This window comes from Ixodes scapularis, unplaced genomic scaffold (assembly GCF_016920785.2).
Source record: "Ixodes scapularis isolate PalLabHiFi unplaced genomic scaffold, ASM1692078v2 PGA_scaffold1__304_contigs__length_218370807, whole genome shotgun sequence".
Lineage (NCBI taxonomy): Eukaryota > Metazoa > Arthropoda > Arachnida > Ixodida > Ixodidae > Ixodes > Ixodes scapularis.
The window spans coordinates 95,524,823-95,542,652 of record NW_024609846.1 but is presented as its reverse complement, the minus strand read 5'-3'; the positions used below and the strand labels follow the sequence as shown (position 1 = coordinate 95,542,652).

The window sequence follows — 17,830 nt, the reverse complement described above, 5'->3', positions numbered from 1 at the left end:
TCCCAGACTTCGAAAAGAAAATCGTGAAACGGTCAAAACAACCGGGTTTGGTGTCTGTATCGTAGTTTCAGTTGACTCCGCCGGGGCAACCTTTCACACAGAACCGGTGCGACGTGGCCTCTCACGTCGCTCACAAAAGTCCACTGAAAGGGCTCTAAAAGATCTTCAAACTCGAAACTCGAGCGTCGTCTGCTCGCAGCGAGAGACGGCACGCACGGAGAAAACCGATTGTTCGCGGGACGCCAGCCAACAGGACATTTTGGGTGGCGACGGTTCGGAGGCTCGCAGTGCGGCTCAATATTTGACTAAGATATTGAGGTGGGCTAGTTGGATATGCCTGATATAAAAATTAAATAGCGCAAAGGTTAGACGAAGGACAAGGAACAGACGGCGCTTGTCCTGTCTACATGTTCTGTCCCTTGTCCTTTTTCTACCCTTTGCGATATTTAGTTCTTATATCAATATTTGACGTCGCTGCACTGGCGCGAATTGCGCAAAAACTTCAGGTTCGGCATTTGGATTTTTTTTTTTTTTTTTTTACTTCACAAATACTGAATTCTCAAGTTGCGAATTTTGAGGGAAATGTCCGGGCATCGTTTTCAATCTTTTTGAATAATAAAAAAATAATTTTGACGCGTCAGTGCCTCTTTAAGCCTTCGCTCATTATACGCGATTATTTATTAGCTAAGAAACTATACGTAAGAATATTTAATGTGTGTCTGGGAAGCTGAAGGGTAATCGGCTGAAAGGCTATAGTGTGCCGATGTGTAGTTCCTCACCAGTATATTGCGCAACACAATAAGGTGCCTATAAAGCGAACATGTTTTGAGACGCATTTCTGCGTCCGGAAACCACACAAACAATATATTTACTGAAGCGACGGATAGGTGCGTGAGTTCGTTCGACGTTAATGCAGTATTTAGCCTGTGAACTTACGTCACTGTGTGGTCAGTTTTCTGTTTGGCAAATAAAGCTGCCCAATGTTGAGTTCAACTATAGAATCAAGTAATGGGTGTTGGCGTGGACCCCGTAGTTTTCAAACCTGAATCTATTTTTTAAACACTATGCTAAACGATTTTTTTTTTCACGAGTGAAACAATTTTATATTGCACGTAAATGCAAGTGTTCATCCGCTTCAGGGTCTACAATTTGTGTCTCGAGGCTTGTGTCCTCGGCGAAAATATTTATGAATTCGTTTATAGTACTTTCGAGGCAGTAACATAATATATATATATATATATATATATATATATATATATATATATATATATATATATATATATATATATATATATATATATATATATATAACTAAAAATGGTGACCAGTCATTTTTGTCAAATTTGTCTGAAATCACGCAAAATGAGCGCCGAAATAAATTGCCCCCTTTTCTGCGGAAGATTCTGCTCAAGATGAGCTGCTCCTGGAAGGTGATATAAAGGCTAGTCTGAAGAGTATTTCACAGTGCCGTGATTATCGGAATAAATCAAAACTACTCACATAACACTAGTGATATATATTCGTCAGTCCTTTTAAACCCAAGAAAAGATACCTAAAACAAAAGAAAAACCCGGTACATTAGTGATAGTTAGCGGAGAGGAGAAAAAAACGTCGCAAACGAGGTACTAGTGGAAGATGTTAATCTGACATTATGTGAAAATAGGTTTATATGGTAAATCCAGCTCTCGTCTGGAAGAAAAAAAAAGTTTGAAGCGGTACGTGGACACATATGGACTAGACATCTCGGGTGAATATTAATATTCAGTGAAACCAGTCTTGCGTCAACAATGAACGCCACTCAAACATGTTTTTACGTTTTGTAGGCTGTGTAATTTATTACCGCGGGCTGCGATCCGGCTTTTGCTTTAAAGCATGCAGTAATATTATTCAATCAAATTACCTTGGAGAAAAAAGGTATATAACTTTATTTGATCATACGTTTCGCTGTATAGGAACAAATAGAGGTGTGGCAATTTGATTGTCACCTGGCTTTTCGGGCCCCAGTACCACAGAAAATGACAGAATTATGCTTCACTGGTTGTTCGGTTTTAACCTGGTAACTTTGGGCGTAAATCCCCTAGGAAGTACCGGAATTATAGACTTCACTTCTGGCTGTTCATGTGATACGTGGCATCTTTGGCTCATGACGTCTGGCACTTCGGCAATCATGTGACGAACAACAAAATTACTTTATAAGAAAAAAAAAACTTTTAGCCTTTCCACTTTGGTGAAGAAGGAAGACCAGCGAAGCTGTACTATGGTGGGAATGAGGTAATGGCCGGCCGCAAGTCGGCAAGCCAGAGTGGAAAGGCTCGAAAGGTTGCGCCATCTATGAGCGACGGCGGCAAGCGGACAACCGGCAAACGCAACACTCTGGACAGCTACCGCCATCTATGAGCGACGGCGGCAATCAAAGTTTTGAGTCGACATTTTTTGCGGGGGACACGATCCTGGGCAAACTAGCCCTTAACAGCTCCGCTATAATAATAATAATAAAAAAAAGAGTATCACTGGCTACCACCTTGGACCGAAGTCGTATTTTGCTCAAGTTAGGCCCCTCAGATTACCAAACTGGGGCCAAGGTTGTCGTTTCTCTAGCGTACTGCCTGGTTGACCTACACGCTAAACCCATAAGACAGGAAGCAATTGCTGCATTAGAGATCTTGTTCCAAGAAGTAACTTACTTAAAGAGTAGTAGCTCCGACGAAACATTGATGGTCATCAAATCTTGTCAAATTTTCACCACGCACTAAATATTCACCTCTGAGCATGTCTACAAAATATGTCATAAAAGTAATCGTTGACTTTGGATAAAATGAATTTTGAAGTTTACGCACGCACCTCCAAATCGTTGACTCCCGCTCTACTGGCAACAACGAGCAGGGGCGTTCGTGACGTCAAATGTTGTCTCCGAGAGCAGACAACGCTCCCTCCTCCACGGCGCTGTGCATTGTAGTGATAGTGAATATCTTTAGTTTTGTGGATTTCTTTTTCTGGTTTAGGCTGTGTGCGGCATGAAGTGGAGGGTGGGGAATATATCTGATGTGCTGTGGGTGCACTAATACCACGAAGAATTGTAGAAGAGTGGCATCTCATCGGTTTGCGGCCGAGAAATCTCTGAGACGGGAGTGGGTCCGAGCATTACGACGAAAATGCTTGCATTTATCGTTCGCATCGTATTATTTTATATATTTATTCATTTATTTATACATACTACGTTCTCCAATAAAAAGACTAGGTAGGAGTGGAGGGAAACACAGTTGTCCAACGGTCGACAAAGCCTAGACAACAGAAAAAAAGATATTCGAATACATATAGCAAGAAATCACACCAATCTATATTAAGATGACAAGGTGCAAACTACAACTGAACACGCCAAACATAAAATGTTAATTACAGAGCGCTAAGCACAAAGTTATCAACCATTATACAGGTGGTTGCTTAAACCACTAACAAAATCTTTTAAACTGCTAGAAAAAATATTTTTTCTGGAAGTGTATTCCGTCCGCGGATCGTTTTTGGAAATAAGAGTACTTGAAACCATCGATTGTACAACAACAATCAGAAAATGCCTCGCGTTATCGCTGCCTGGATGGGTATCGCGTGGCTCCGAGTGGCATGAGGTATGCAATTATATTTAAATTTACATAACCAGACACTGATTTTTATAAAAATTCCAACCTGTCCACCTTGCGTCATGTTAAAAAAGAGTTCGCACCGTGCTAGCAAACAAAACCTTTCATGCCATTATGCTTCTGAAGCAACACCTGGGTTTAAACACGAACTCATCTCTGTTATGTCACGGCGCGGTGGTGGCGCGTCGTGCGCACTTCCGGTCTGGGGCTGTGGGCGGAAGCCGCCATGGGGCACGTGCATTCCTGTGTTACTTTTGAAGAAAACCGGGCAAAAACCTGCCTTCTCGTCAAAACACCACGACTGGGGCTTTACCAAAAGAGGTCAGTTTTGAAGGTCAGTTTTCATGCGTTTTCTGCTTGCTCGGTTCGTCCGAGAACGTGAACAGGGGCCGTGAAAAAAGAAAAACGGACGCCGTTGGACCACGATTGCTTGGGCGGAAAGCACTTTGAATTGAATTCACGGATACTTGCGGTCGCCAGATTTATTTGTTTTGTTCCAACATGAACGCGGGAAAACCGTCAAGTTGCACGGACCACCTGCGGACTACGTTCAGTGCGTCATCACGTTCAAACGGCCGCCTCATCGTTCGAGCTGTCGTCTGCTCTCTCAAACGTTCGTGCTTGTCGTCTGCTCGTTCAAACGACTGCGGCCCGTAGACCAAACGTTGACCCGGTAATTGCGATAAGAAGTGCAGACCTCAAAAGACGTTTAAGTTTGAAGGTTGCTTCGGTAGGCTCGGTGTAAACAGTAGATATAAGGAGATGTTGATAATTGTTACCAGTGGCCATCACCGACTTGTTATGCCCGATTCACTCGGTCCGATTCTGCTTGTGATTTTCAGCATCGACGTTGACATCTCAGTCACGGTTCAGGCTTCTGCAGCCCGAACGACGTCATGACTGAAACTAGCAAGCAGAATCTCATCATGTGAATCATGCTTTAGCGTCCATTCTGCGCCGTCCACGCGGAATGAACCGCCGCATGTTACATTATTCACGCCGAGTTTTGCGGTGTAACGAGCCTCGTTAATTTCGCTGCGGCCGCTCAACTAGTCAGAGGTTGCCAGGAAGACGTAGAAGCAACAATTCAAACGCAAAAAAAGAGCGTGGGGGCTCACACCGACGCCGACAATATCCCATTCCAATCGTTTGTTTATGGGCGACGGCGAGCTTCTTGCCCACACCCCCATCACGCATGCGCGGTGTCGGTGGCGTCCGCTAGGGGCGCTCCAGTTTGTTTGTAAACATAAGTTGGTATATATGTTGGCGGATCGCGAATGCAGCCGCTACGGGTGGTCCCCTCGGAGGCGATGCCAGCGGATCAAACGCGAACGGTGAATCGTCCGAAATCTCACGCTAAAAATCCTATAATAGGCGTCTTATGCTGGTTCGAGTGTGGGAGTTAAAATATCCTACCCCCGAAAGTTCTCTGGTCAACGTAGGGTGAGGGGGCGGGGGGGGGGGGGGGGGGGGGAGGGGGTAAGTATATTTTGATATTGTGGGCATAAAAGAAAAAAATGCAGTGACGTTTTACGTTTCAAGACAGGCGACACTCTCAGTGACACCCTGGGGTCTTTCTAAAAAGGGGACCTCGTGCTCTAAGTTTTTTTGTGAATTCGTCGTGTTGCCAGTGGTATATATTGCTTTGATATGCTTCTGGGACTAACAAAAAAAACCTTTATACGACAGTTTTTGCTTTTCCGGGGATTTTGAGAGCTGCATGAAAAAAAGTTTATATTTAAACATTCTTTTTAACGGCTGGAAGCCCGAGCTCATAGTTTTATTTTTGGTAGTTTCTCCTGCTGAGCGAGAGCTCATTCAGCTGAGGTGTGTCATTGAGAAATTAGCTCGCCCTTGTAGCCCAGTAGATTAGTGGTATTGTCGTACAAGTAATTTACACAAGAAAGAGTCGAGAGAAAAAATATTTAGACGAAGAACTACTCTGCCCAAAATAAAATATAATAGTGCAAAATATGTTAACAATTTACGGCGCATGTAGAGCTCAAGGCGTAAGGATGGAAGCTCGCAGCCGCTGGATGCTTGCGGGCCACGTCCCAGATGATGATGATGAATAAACCTTTATTTATCGAGCATCAGGTGCAGATGTTAGGGCACCCGCCCGGTGGAGGGCATCCTTAGTCCGGGATACCCTGGCTACAGCTGGCTATCCGGGCCCTTGTCACCAAGTCTTGCTGGATCCCAGGGTCCGGGCTGGTCACGTCCCAGAGAATCGCGGACCACATGCGGCTTGAGGGCCGCGTGTTTGAGACCTCTGTCCTATACCATTGCTGGCCACTGCTTGACTCGGAAAATATTGGTGAATCGTAGGCCATTATTTCCCACGGACGATCACGACGGCTTTTTGACTGCTACTGACGCTGGGCGAAACAGGGTCAAGCTCTCAATGTGCCGATGTTTAAACAAAATCTAACGTCACAAGGTCGCGGGTCAATGAGTTGCAGGTTAGGTTCGGTTTCGGTTTTACTCTATCTATATTATCGAAAATTATTTTAGAAGTTATGGGAAACTTTACTTACGACTCTAGGCTCAGTTCATAGCATTCTTTCAGAAATTATGTTTAGTTGAAAACGTTCAAACTGACGCCAGTTAATCGTAATAATCGTAAAAAACATTAATACAATTTAATAAAATAAAATGCAATCGTAATAAATAGCAACGGGTACCGATTTTCAACGAAAATTTTCGTGCTGAACCAAAGCTTTCTGTTTCACGTTTCAGGTAGGGATCGTTGCATTGAACGTCATCGGCGACGACGTGGTACTAGACGGTTCCGGTGAAGATGAGGTACGACACCATGGTGTTGCATGACTGATCAGTCAAGAAACTTGTTTTCATTCAGATTTCACTATTTTTGGCAGCAGAAGACCACGTGGCAGACCATCATCAAACGGTACGTAAATCTCACACTCAACGTCTACGTCTAATATAATTTACCAGTATTTGCACCTGACTCATCAACATCTCAAATTTTGAGAAGATGAACATCAATTGTGTTCGTCACGGAAACACTCATTAAGACAACGTTAGTCTCAAATCTTTAAAGCTTTAGTAATTGAGGACCAGGTATTCTAATCAAGAACAAAAGAAAAGCCCCCCAAAAAATGTTATTACATGAACTCTCACACCACTTATATGATCCTTCGTTTACTAGTTTAATTTTTTTTTTTAATATAGGAGTCAAAAATTGGGCGCTTGGATCCAAAATAGAAATCGGGGAGAAAACGGGTTTCAAATCAGGCTATATTTAGAAATTTACAAGTATAATTGACATTGAATTGGTTTAAATTCTACATATATTATTTTTAATAGCGATAGCAATTAATAAGATAGCATTGAAACATGAAAAGAGCTGACATGAGCTTTTAAATGTTTCATAAATCCTTGTTGTCTACATAATATTGTGCATGCGCCGCAGCTCTGTCTCTATCCTGGACCTGTCCGGTTTTTGAGAGAACGTTCTCTCACCATTACAGCTTACGTACATTTGAAATAAGTAATTTCTCACTCTTCTTTTTTCTTTTTTATTTTCGCTGGTAAAAAAAAATCGCGAAAGAAAGTTTAAAATAGACATAAAAGACACATTTGAGGGCTCAATTTATGTGACCGCAAATCACTGAATCCAAAAGAATCTAGGATTGTTTCCGACGTCTGGAGCCAGCGCATGTGTCCCCTACCAACGATCGTTTTTACTTAGAAAATATTTTCGAAACGAAGTGATTTTGAAGTTACTAAAATTCAATTTTCGAGTTCTGGGAAAAATCGGGTTTTATCCAAGTTTTAAGAAACATGTCCGGGGTGTAAATATTGGGAAATATCGGACTTTTGCAGGCTATCGTGATCTGTTGTTTTGAAATTTTGCGTAATTACTGTCATCATTCAATATTAAAGTATTTCATATTTACCTATTCATGTCTCTTAGACACCTCAATTTACGTTAATATATTCGTAGTAGAGCTTCGTGACTTTTTAATACCAGCGCGCGAGTGCCAAATGGTCTCTAGATCTCCGCCTTAAAGTGAAACTAGCTGTCTTGTATTTGAGAAAAACACTTAAATCGTCTTCATTTGGCCTCCAGGATCACGAATATTGAGATTATTTTTTATTTTGGTGCACGTAAGCTGCCATAAAAGTATTTTCAAAGTACCTCTAATGCCCCTCCTTCCCGGCGTGTTACGTCAAATCCAGATTTTTCATAATCCGCTCTCGCGCATCTTCAGCACCCATCAAAGCTATGCACACGCACTCTTGCTGTTTTCACGCTGCCCACACGAGCGACACTCGCTTGGCGGTCGGAAAATCCTTTTATGACGTAAAGAGGTCGAAGGGTTTTCGTGTTTTCTCGCATTTAGTTTCACCTTAGGGGAAAATGGACGTTATAATCAGATTCACCTCCGCAGCTTCCCTGTAAGCGTCGTGAAAAGGCGAAATCAAAAAGAACAAGCACGTGCGGAGAAGGCACGCGCTAATGCGAACGGCGACGTGCGCGATCAAAAAAGTCTTAGTGGTCGGCCTGCCACGATTGGCCGAACGCTGACTATGACGACAGCAAAGGATTTCTTATCGTCAGAAATAAGAGTAATGTAAGAACTACAATTTTGACGGTGTTGGCAGTGTTGGTTTCAGAGCAATGATCTCGGGCTTCCACCATGCTCATTACAAACACTATCGAAGTAGTTGTTTTCAACGTTGTGACGTAACGAGAGGGAACCACAGGAGGGCGCCACCAAAACATCTCGCCGCTAGTAGGCTGTTTCCTCAAGCACTTAGGAAGCATGACGCAGGCGACACTCGCATTGGCGCCTGCCTTCATTGCACGCGCTCATTCTCGTTGATTTCACCTCTTCACGCCACAATAAAGTGGTGATCTTGTGGTAGGTTGGCACTCGCGCGATATTATTTAAAAAAAAAAAAAAAAGTGTCTGACTGGAGGTTTTCCGCGTATTACCACACTGAAAAGCTTTGTCATTCTAACAGAATAATTCGTGGACACTTGATCCGCACAGGGCGCAACCTTTTACTAAACGTGATGAGTTTAATTGATAGTGTCACGGTCGTATACACAGTCGTATACACGTCACAGTCGTATATATAGTGATAGAGCTTGGTCAAAAGGAGGTATTTTGGTATTTTGTACTGCACAAACTTAACATCCCATCCTGCTTGGGCCAAAATATTGGTCCGCAGTGTCTGTAAATAATAAAAAAAAAATATTAATATTATAAGAACGTGACCAAAGCAACAAAACAGCCTCCAGTGCCACACAATTCCCGGGCGATTACAATCCGAACTAAGTATAAGTTAGCGGTGAGGTGACATTTGTCCTTGCAGGGCTTTTCAGTCAGCAACAGTCGTCTATGTAGGGCTTTCAGCCAGATTGATATCTTGAGGAATGACCGACACATTTGTTAATAGTTCTGCCCGCGAGGCATTCAGCCGATCAAATTCCCTTATTTTTGTGCAGACCATTCCAATGAATGGCTCAACTTTATATTCTCTCGAAAGGGTAGATGAAGGCGAATAGGTAGACGCTAAAGGTGCCGGCGTCCCCGTCAAAGACCATGTTAGTGCCTAGATGTGAGAGTGCCTACAACTGCTCGATCGGGCGTATGCTAGTGGTTTATATGAGTCGCTTTGAGGTGAGAGAAGGAGTATCAAGTGTCAATCGCCTGCAAGAGTCTCCAAGCTTAAATCAGCGTTTTTGCTTGCTATCCTTCTCGCCACATGGCAACGCGCACCAGCGCACGAGTAACCGATTCGCACAGGAGGTGTCAGCCATTACATTTTAACTGCTGTGCATGGGCTGAGTTGCCCCCTCGTAAAATCTAGACTTTCTAGGCTGTGTGAACAAACAGCGACACCACCGCGAGAAACAGCGGTTCGACGCCACCTCAAACGACCACATTCCCTTCGCGCCTTCTTCTAGTGCAAAAACTTCCGACATATTTAAGAGCAGCAAACCGTTACAGCAACCAAAGGAATAACCATTCCCACCACAAAACGTTTGAGCCTATAGGCGTCTATCTCTTTTAAGTGTGATCTCATATAACTCAGGAATAATGTTAAAATAGTTTTAATTTATGTCGACTAACAGCTGTTTCACAGCTTTTTTTTTTATGAAAGAGTTTTCAACAATTTTTTGAACCATAAGAGAAGTGTCGAATCCCCCATGTAGCCAGCAGCTGGCAAAAGGTTCAATGAACTTGGATAACGCTGCGTTTGTTGTCGAGGGGAAGAGGAGCAGAGGGAGAGAGAAGGATACCTGCGGTCAGGCGTGACGGCCGGATTTGTTTTGCCTGCATACTTTATTCCCTGTCCGTTTCTGCCACGTCACTCTCGTAATAGATGAAGCGAGAAGCAATGAATTGGGGGACCCCCTTGCGTCCACGCCCCCTCGTGGGGTTCCCTATTACCCTTCACACGTCCCCGTTTTGATCGTTAGCCATCCCAATTTTCCGACCATGGGTTTTCACTCGGGGAGGAGTTAGGGCCCTTCTCGGAAGCCGTGGTTGCGACAATCGATTCACTCTACCGTTTGACCGCCGAGGTTGATGATGCTGTTTCGAAACGAGCACTCCGCGGTGTCTGGGTGCACTGTGACACGGCCGCTGGATAGCTGCGCTCATGCTGGGTTAGCGCTGTAATCCAGCGGCCCTGAACGTATACTATCGCGGAGAGTATGGCGTACAAGAGCTCTTTATGCTTTTTTGCGTACCTACCAATGTTCGAAGTAGCTTTGGTATGTGACTAAGAATGGAACGCGAAGTTCAGGTTTTGTTATTTGAACCCTTTAAGAAATTCAGAAACTCGGGAGATTGCGGACACCTTAGGAGCACAAAAAAACGCCACTTCGTGTGTTGCAGCTTTATTGTCAGCGGGGGCACTTACCGGCGCTTGTCTTTCTATTTTAAGCGAGCATCAAGACTGCACTTTGAGAACGTAGAATGCGCGACATTATGCGCCTTTGGGAATGTATGCAAACAATGTTATTGTCTTCAGATTGAACATCGTTCCAAGTAATATACTTTATATGCTTACGACATAGTTGAAAGGAACGAATCGTTCTCGATTTTTAAATTCAAATAAAAAAAATTTTAAGACGGAGGACACCCTATCTCCTTTTAATGGACAGTGAATCACTCTCGTATATACATGTAAGAAAAGCGGTTTATGCTGGTGCGAAATAAATTCGTTATTTGACTGCAAGGATAAGAGTGCCGTATTGTCGAAACTACATATGTTCTCTCATCAACCACCATGTCCTCAGTAAAACAAGAAGAGCTTGGAATACTGCTTTATATTTGTGCACACCTCTCTATGCATTAGACACACATCTTTGTTTTCACGCTCCACGTGACATGCGAAGGGGAACAGAAACATTCCAACATAGACGGACATTTAAAGCTTAGTCTAGCCCCAGGAATTATTTGTCCGAATTGGACAGGCCACAACGCCAGAATGACACAATTGTAACTCTATTTTTTTGTACATCTCGTAAGACTATGCGTGTTATCTACAATACAGAAAAAAGTCGAAAACACACACTGGCATACGGATGTAACCGACCTTTCTCTATGACAAAAATGCTTGATTCCTGGGACGAACCACACAAAGGATTAAATGCCACAAAATACTTCTCTGCTTCCTAAGGGAAATACACTTAGATTTCTGCTTGTAGGAGATCAGTCTCTTGGTGCATAAACAGTTTCGTGTTTATATAAAAATAAAAATGAGGGAAAGGAGGAGATTAAAGCGCGCGGGAGCGTCAGACGGCTGAGCTCTGACTGGAATGAGTACGCTCTCAGAAAAAAATGGTATATTCTTACACCACTTGTACCACATACAACACCCTAAAACTTCGTTTCGACGTACTGCGTGCTGACGTCGAACAGACGGCCTCAAACTTTTACGAGATGCTTGAGAACGGTGAGATACACCTCATTAAACAGCTAAAGTGCGTATCAAAGATTACAGAAAAGAAACACTGAAGTTTTGCAGTAATAAAAAAAAACAATTACTCTTTTTTATGTCAGTAACACGTACGTTAGCTATTTCAACAAGTTGTACCACTCGGCTATCAAGCCGCCTGTGAAAGTTCGGAACGGCGATTCGATGTCAGCGCGCTGTACGTCGACCTGAAGTTTTGGGGTGTCGTAAATGGGACAAGGGGAGTAAGAATACACCCCTTTTTTTCTGAGGGTGTAGTGGGTGGACAGAAAGTGTAGCTGTCCTTGTCTCTGCTCGCTGTCTCCCTCCAATCACAGTGAACATGAACATCGTCCGGTCCTCGCACAGTGTCTCGCGTTCGAACGCCAGCCACCGGCGTTCAAGGTGCGTCCGAACAGTCTGTAGAGACAAATGCAGCTATCCTTTGCGCCTACCTACTATTCCTCCAATCAGAGCTCAGCGACGCAGAGATGAGCTTTGGAGCCTCGTACGGTTATCTGACAAAAATGCGCGCATATTAAATATATATATATATATATATATATATATATATATATATATATATATATATATATATTAGATTGCTATGGACATGCATTGCCTAAGTCCAGGCCTTTCGACCAAATATTTAAACGGAAAGGTGCATTTAATCTACTTTTACTTTTGGTCGTTTTATCTATTCGTAGCGTTTTCTGTTTTTACAAGCTTTCTTTACAATTAAGCCATTGTAAGTCTCTAAGAGGTAGCACTATAAGCACCGGCTTTACTTGCTTTACTCATGTAAGAGATGCACTGTTTATGAAGAACGCACGCGTCTCCACTTTCAGGTGAAGCACGCGGATAGTAAGTCATGGCGATCGAGAGACAGATCCCAGTAACCCCCCATTCACACTGGAAGCGGATCCGCGTTCGCGAAGCGGTTGCGAAAGCGGTTGTATAAAGATCCAGTGCAATTGCACGCGCATTTGATGTCATCGTGTGCGCGTGCAATTGTACTGAATCCTTATACAACCGCGTTCGCAACCGCTTTGCGAACGCGGATCCGCTTCCAGTGTGAATGAGCCCTAAGAGCTAACGTCCTCGCGCGAAAATGCTATCTGTACAGATTGTATTTTCGCGATCAGCCGGTTCATATCTACATGCAAAATGCGATGATTGGGTGCATGCATGCTGTCAGAAAAAGTAGTTTCGAGGACGCTGTTCTTAAATAATGTGTTTACATGCAGTAGCCGAAGTGGAGTAGAGGGGTCCTTCTGCTGCAGAAAAAGTGAAATATAAAGACGGCTTACTTTAAACCCCACCGTCAGATACACAAGAGGTGTCAGAAACGCTTTTTAGCACGTTGGTTTCTATACATTACAAGATGCCCTGAATACCTTATATATATATATATACATATTTGGTGTAGACGAATGTGCTGTCACTTCTCTGGAATACACATAGAAAATAAATTTTGACTTTCATGTAGTGTTGTGAATAATCGAAATAGAAACTCACCAGTGAGATTTAGCGGGTTGCTCATTTGTTTCCCAATTTGTCATTTGTGAATACGCATCGGAAGACTAGTAACCCCGACACCCACAGAAATACGTAATTAGATAACATACAAATGTTTATACGCTCTAAGCTGAAGGATGGCTGACGAATAATTTTATTTTTAATCATAATTAAATACGCCACAAATCTTGTGATGTGAAACGCGAAAAGTGATATCTGGAGTTAAAATGAAAACCTTACCTTCGTCTGATATAGGGGGATTCACACGAGGGAGAAATCCCGGGGATTTCTCCCCGGCACGCGCATCCCACGACGAAAACGTCAGGCTCTGCGATGTGCAAAAGCCTCGCGTTTTCATCTCGTGATACGCGCGTGCCGGGGAGAAATCCCCGGGATTCCTCTCTCGTGTGAATACCCCTACAGCCTCATTAAAAAGCAAGCATTCCCAGCAATTACTTTGTACATTGCGCTACATTCTTAACGCAAACAAATAATCGTCGTGTTTTTTTTTGTTTTTTTTAGCTAAATGATTGCCATCGAAACTATTAGCCCGTCAACGCCCTTTGGAAGTAAAATCCGAAAAAAAAAGTCGATACTTTGTTCATGTTAACAGTGTCGCGCAGTGTACTTGTTTAATGCTGCAACATCGAACAAACTTACGACAAGAAACTATAAGCACTAAAAGAAAAAGGTATGTGAATTCGCTTTTCTGCAGAACGTGAAGTATAATCTGCAAAAAAGTGAACTCGCATACTTTCTTTTAGAGTGTAGCAGATCCTCTTCATGAACGCCTGTGGACATTCCGACAGCTCTACCCCGATGGGTTTGTTTGTAGCGCCATGGTCTACAACCATATTTGCGAGAGTCTGGTAAAAAAACACCGTTGACTACAATCGGTGAACGTGCACGGCAGCAGTATTCATATTCAATTTGCCCGACCGTTTGTCACCCGAGGGGGTCTCACTGTTTCAAATAAATTAGGGTCTACAATAAAGGGACGTAAATGGTAAAGACATTAGTGTGCTTTCAAGGCCGGCTTGGTACAAACAGCGTCTCAGCTGAGAGTTGGCAGTAAGACAGCACAGCCAAAATCAGCGCACGAGCTGAGCGGAGCTCGAACCGCGTCTCAAGAAGTTCACGCTCCCAAGACTTTGCAGCGCTTTCTTTTAACCGGTCTCCGCTGAGGGGGCTGTTTCTAGCAAGCCGGCCTAAAGCCCAGCCGGCCTGGTATCTTCTCTTTTTCTGGCAATGTCCCGCGCTCTTGTTTTGAAGGTATATGTACGAAATTTATTTCGTACACATATCTTCAAAACAAGAGCTCGGAACATTGTCAGAAAAAGAGAAGACCAGCGCACTGTTATATTATTCTCACTCATCTCACTTTCACTCGCATCTATTTTCACTGAATTCTGCTCAGTAACTAAGTGCTAGTGCACTTGCATTTGTGAGCACCGTCGAGTAGGATTGATTTCCCTAACTACAATTATTAATCTGCAATAAGAACCGGTTCGCTAGCATTTGTACGCTTAACAACATTAGCAGGTCCCCTCAATGCTCCTCTACATAAAAAAAAAAAAATGTTGGTTTTGTTTTTCGGACAGTAGCGTTGGATGCAGTCGGATGTAATGTAGAACGAACGAACTACAGGTAATATTTTAATGAACTACAGTTATCGAACTATATTAGGGAATTGATTTTTAGTTGTAACGTGTTTCATGTCACTCGTCATTGTTTTAATTGCATAATAAATTTATTTTTCTTTGCCAGGAACGAGGAAATCTCTCCGATGGACGACTTGGCATTCGATATGTACGTGGACACCGAAGTGGCGCAGATCTTACGCAAGCTGGAAGCGAAGAAACGAGACGCCATCGCCGGTGAGCGTATTCTTCATATACTATCCTTACGTGTGAGGTTGCCTCCCGTGTGGTGGTTTAATTATAATTTGACTCGTTCACGATCATGCTATAAATTAACACAATCACGAAGGCAAATGTCGGAATATTGTTAAAAACAAGCGTCACAAAAAAGCACAATGCCATTAAGAACTCAACATGATTTCAGATACACTTTTTGGGGGGTAATATATTGATGTCTTAATCACCCTAGGGATGTAGTACTTTCGCTAATAGAGTACACTGCTATTGTGAGCAATCCTCACATTGAATTTCCTCGCAGGGTGATATAGACAAGGGATAAATCTTGGACATATATCGTTTGGGATGTAGAGGTAAAAACCATAAAGATCCAAAAACTCGTATTTCTGCAATTATTATAATCACACTCTTGAGAAAGGTAGAGCGATGAAGTGAGAGGATATAGGAGAGAGGAAATGAAACAAAGGCAGGGAAAGATCTTTTGCAAATAAGGCTTCAACGTTCTTACACCACCGAGACTGAATTATCATTCGAGAGATTATAACTATTGTCCTTGCCGCCGTTAACCTTTATTTATTTATGTATGTATGTATGTATGTGTGTGTATGTATGTATGCATGTATGTATGTATGTATGTATGTATGTATGTATGTATGTATGTATGTATGTATGTATGTATGTATGTATGTATGTATGTATGTATGTATGTATGTATGTATGTATGCATGTATGTATGTATGTATGTATGTATGTATGTATGTAAAGCACACTGTAGGACTTTTGAATACATGTCTTCAGTGGTGGGGTACAAAACCGAAAAATAAACATCAGGAATATATAAAAAAGAAGAGAACGTTTAATTGAATTTAAAGAACTTGCACAGTGTGGAACTATACTTCGCCACAGCTTCCGTCCGAGCGCAGCCAAAGGCTGAAAGCCGGTTCGCAACTTCGAGAAGAGCATTCCTGCGCACCACAAAGTAGTCCGCAAAAGTATTTTTTTCCAAGTAACTGTTTTGTACGTAAACATTGCACAATATTTCAGATGTGTACTGCTGAGAATGATTTGCATCTGAAGAAATTAAATGTCTGAAGTTTATGTTTTTATTAATAAATGTAAATGCATGTGGTTTGGTGAAAACTCGTACATCTCCTGGCAACACGGCTGCAGCGCTCGGTTTTTCTGTGGGATTTCGTTCCCGTAATGGTCGAATCATGTGCTTCGCTGCTTTCCTCACCGAGTCGTTTCAAAACGTCCTTTCGCATAGGCACGTTTGGGCGTCAGGCGCGAGAGGTCATGATGAATGTCTACTTTCACAATCGGTAGGAGACTCCGGCCGCGTCGTACCGCGTAGTTGTTAACCGAACCGGGCCACTACAATTGACTGATACGCGGCGAAATCAGGGCACCCCTTTACCTGCCGATCACATTGAAGGCCGAGAAGCTGGTGGAAAGGGCTGCGCCTCGAGCCCTGGTATATCCAAACAATACAAAAAACATAAACGGCCAGGTCATCGAGCACCCTAGAACGTGTACTTACATCTCAAAACTATGTGGAACAGGTGGAAAGCTCGGACGCAAACGCCAGCGGCCAGCCTGCGTACTGACATCCCCTGTGACTAAATTTCAGAACGTGAAACCTGTAGCAGACGATACCGTTGATGCAACCGTTGCAGACGAAAAACATCCCCTTGGCTGTTCGGCTAGCGCGGGCGGTGCGGACGACCAGCGGAGCAGCGGAGTGATACAAAAGTGCAGGCGAGATCGCGTGTGATTGGCTCCGGCTACACGTAGCTTTGGCTGCGCTCCGACGGAAGCTGGAACAAAGTATAGACATTTAATATATTTATTTATTTATTTATTATTTTTTTATTACACTGCTCTCGAGGGCCCAGAGGATATTACAGATGACATAAACACAGAAAATATACATACATAATGGTGCAACACAGTCACGAGGTGATTACATAAAAATAATTAGTGAGAGCAGTTTAAAATAAAAATGACCGCATCTCCACGCGGTGAATGATGTTGATTGGGGCGAAGCTCTGGTGGTGCTGATGATACTGATTTTATTGTTCATAGGTAGTGCTGATGGTGCTGATTTGTTTTTTATTGCTCATAGGTAGTGCTGAGTTCCGGGTTGCGTTTCGACTTCATTATTACTGCTTTATGGTCGGTGCAATGCAGAGCCAGTGGTTCTTCTAGCGGATCAGCTTGGATCCGCTAGGAGCCGCGGGAACTAGGGTGACCACCTTCCTGCTAGCGAAATGCGGGACACACGGAACAGGGAGGGAGGGAGAGGGGGAGGGGGGGGGGGGGGTTAGAGGAAATTTGTGAACACGGACACCACGAACCGAGGGTATGTTAACACATTTAATATACTGTGCTGTTTATAGAGCTGGAAATTGTATTGCAGCTATTAAGCTAAAATAATTTTCACTCCCAGTGATATGTTCTTATGCCAAATATGTTATTTAATGAAAGCATAAAATCCAGCTGCAGCAGAACTCAATGCATCAAATGAAATTAAGAAACAGTAAATCTTTTTCGGGTTATTGTTTCCTATCAACGCTTACTTTTATCAACATGGTCCTACACACATTTTTAACATTATGTTCTTTTTCCACCTTTGTGAGTTGCAGGCTTTTTGCCTTGTGTGGTTGTCGTCACGAAAAAAAATCTCCAGAACAACCTTTTCGCATTGAGACAACTATATGAAATAATTACAATAGTTTCTAGTTACCACATTTACTACACACCACTATTGGTGAGCATTTTTCTCAATATTTGGCTACCAAGGGAAGAGGCACAACGGCGCATGCGCGTTGGTATTTCGGTCTTCCTACAAGAACG

At 43.0% G+C, this 17,830-nt stretch overlaps 1 protein-coding gene across 1 annotated transcript in view; it reads left to right on the top strand.

Annotated features, from left to right (window-relative positions):
• Positions 1 to 17,830, top strand: part of LOC121046804 (centrosomal protein of 104 kDa) — a 129,780-nt gene that overhangs the window by 63,939 nt on the left and 48,011 nt on the right. Inside the window, exons 5-7 of the mRNA XM_042290273.1 lie at positions 6,375 to 6,440; positions 6,518 to 6,546; positions 14,865 to 14,974. Coding sequence (XP_042146207.1) covers positions 6,375 to 6,440; positions 6,518 to 6,546; positions 14,865 to 14,974 — 205 coding nt within the window. The remainder of the gene's footprint in view (positions 1 to 6,374; positions 6,441 to 6,517; positions 6,547 to 14,864; positions 14,975 to 17,830) is intronic.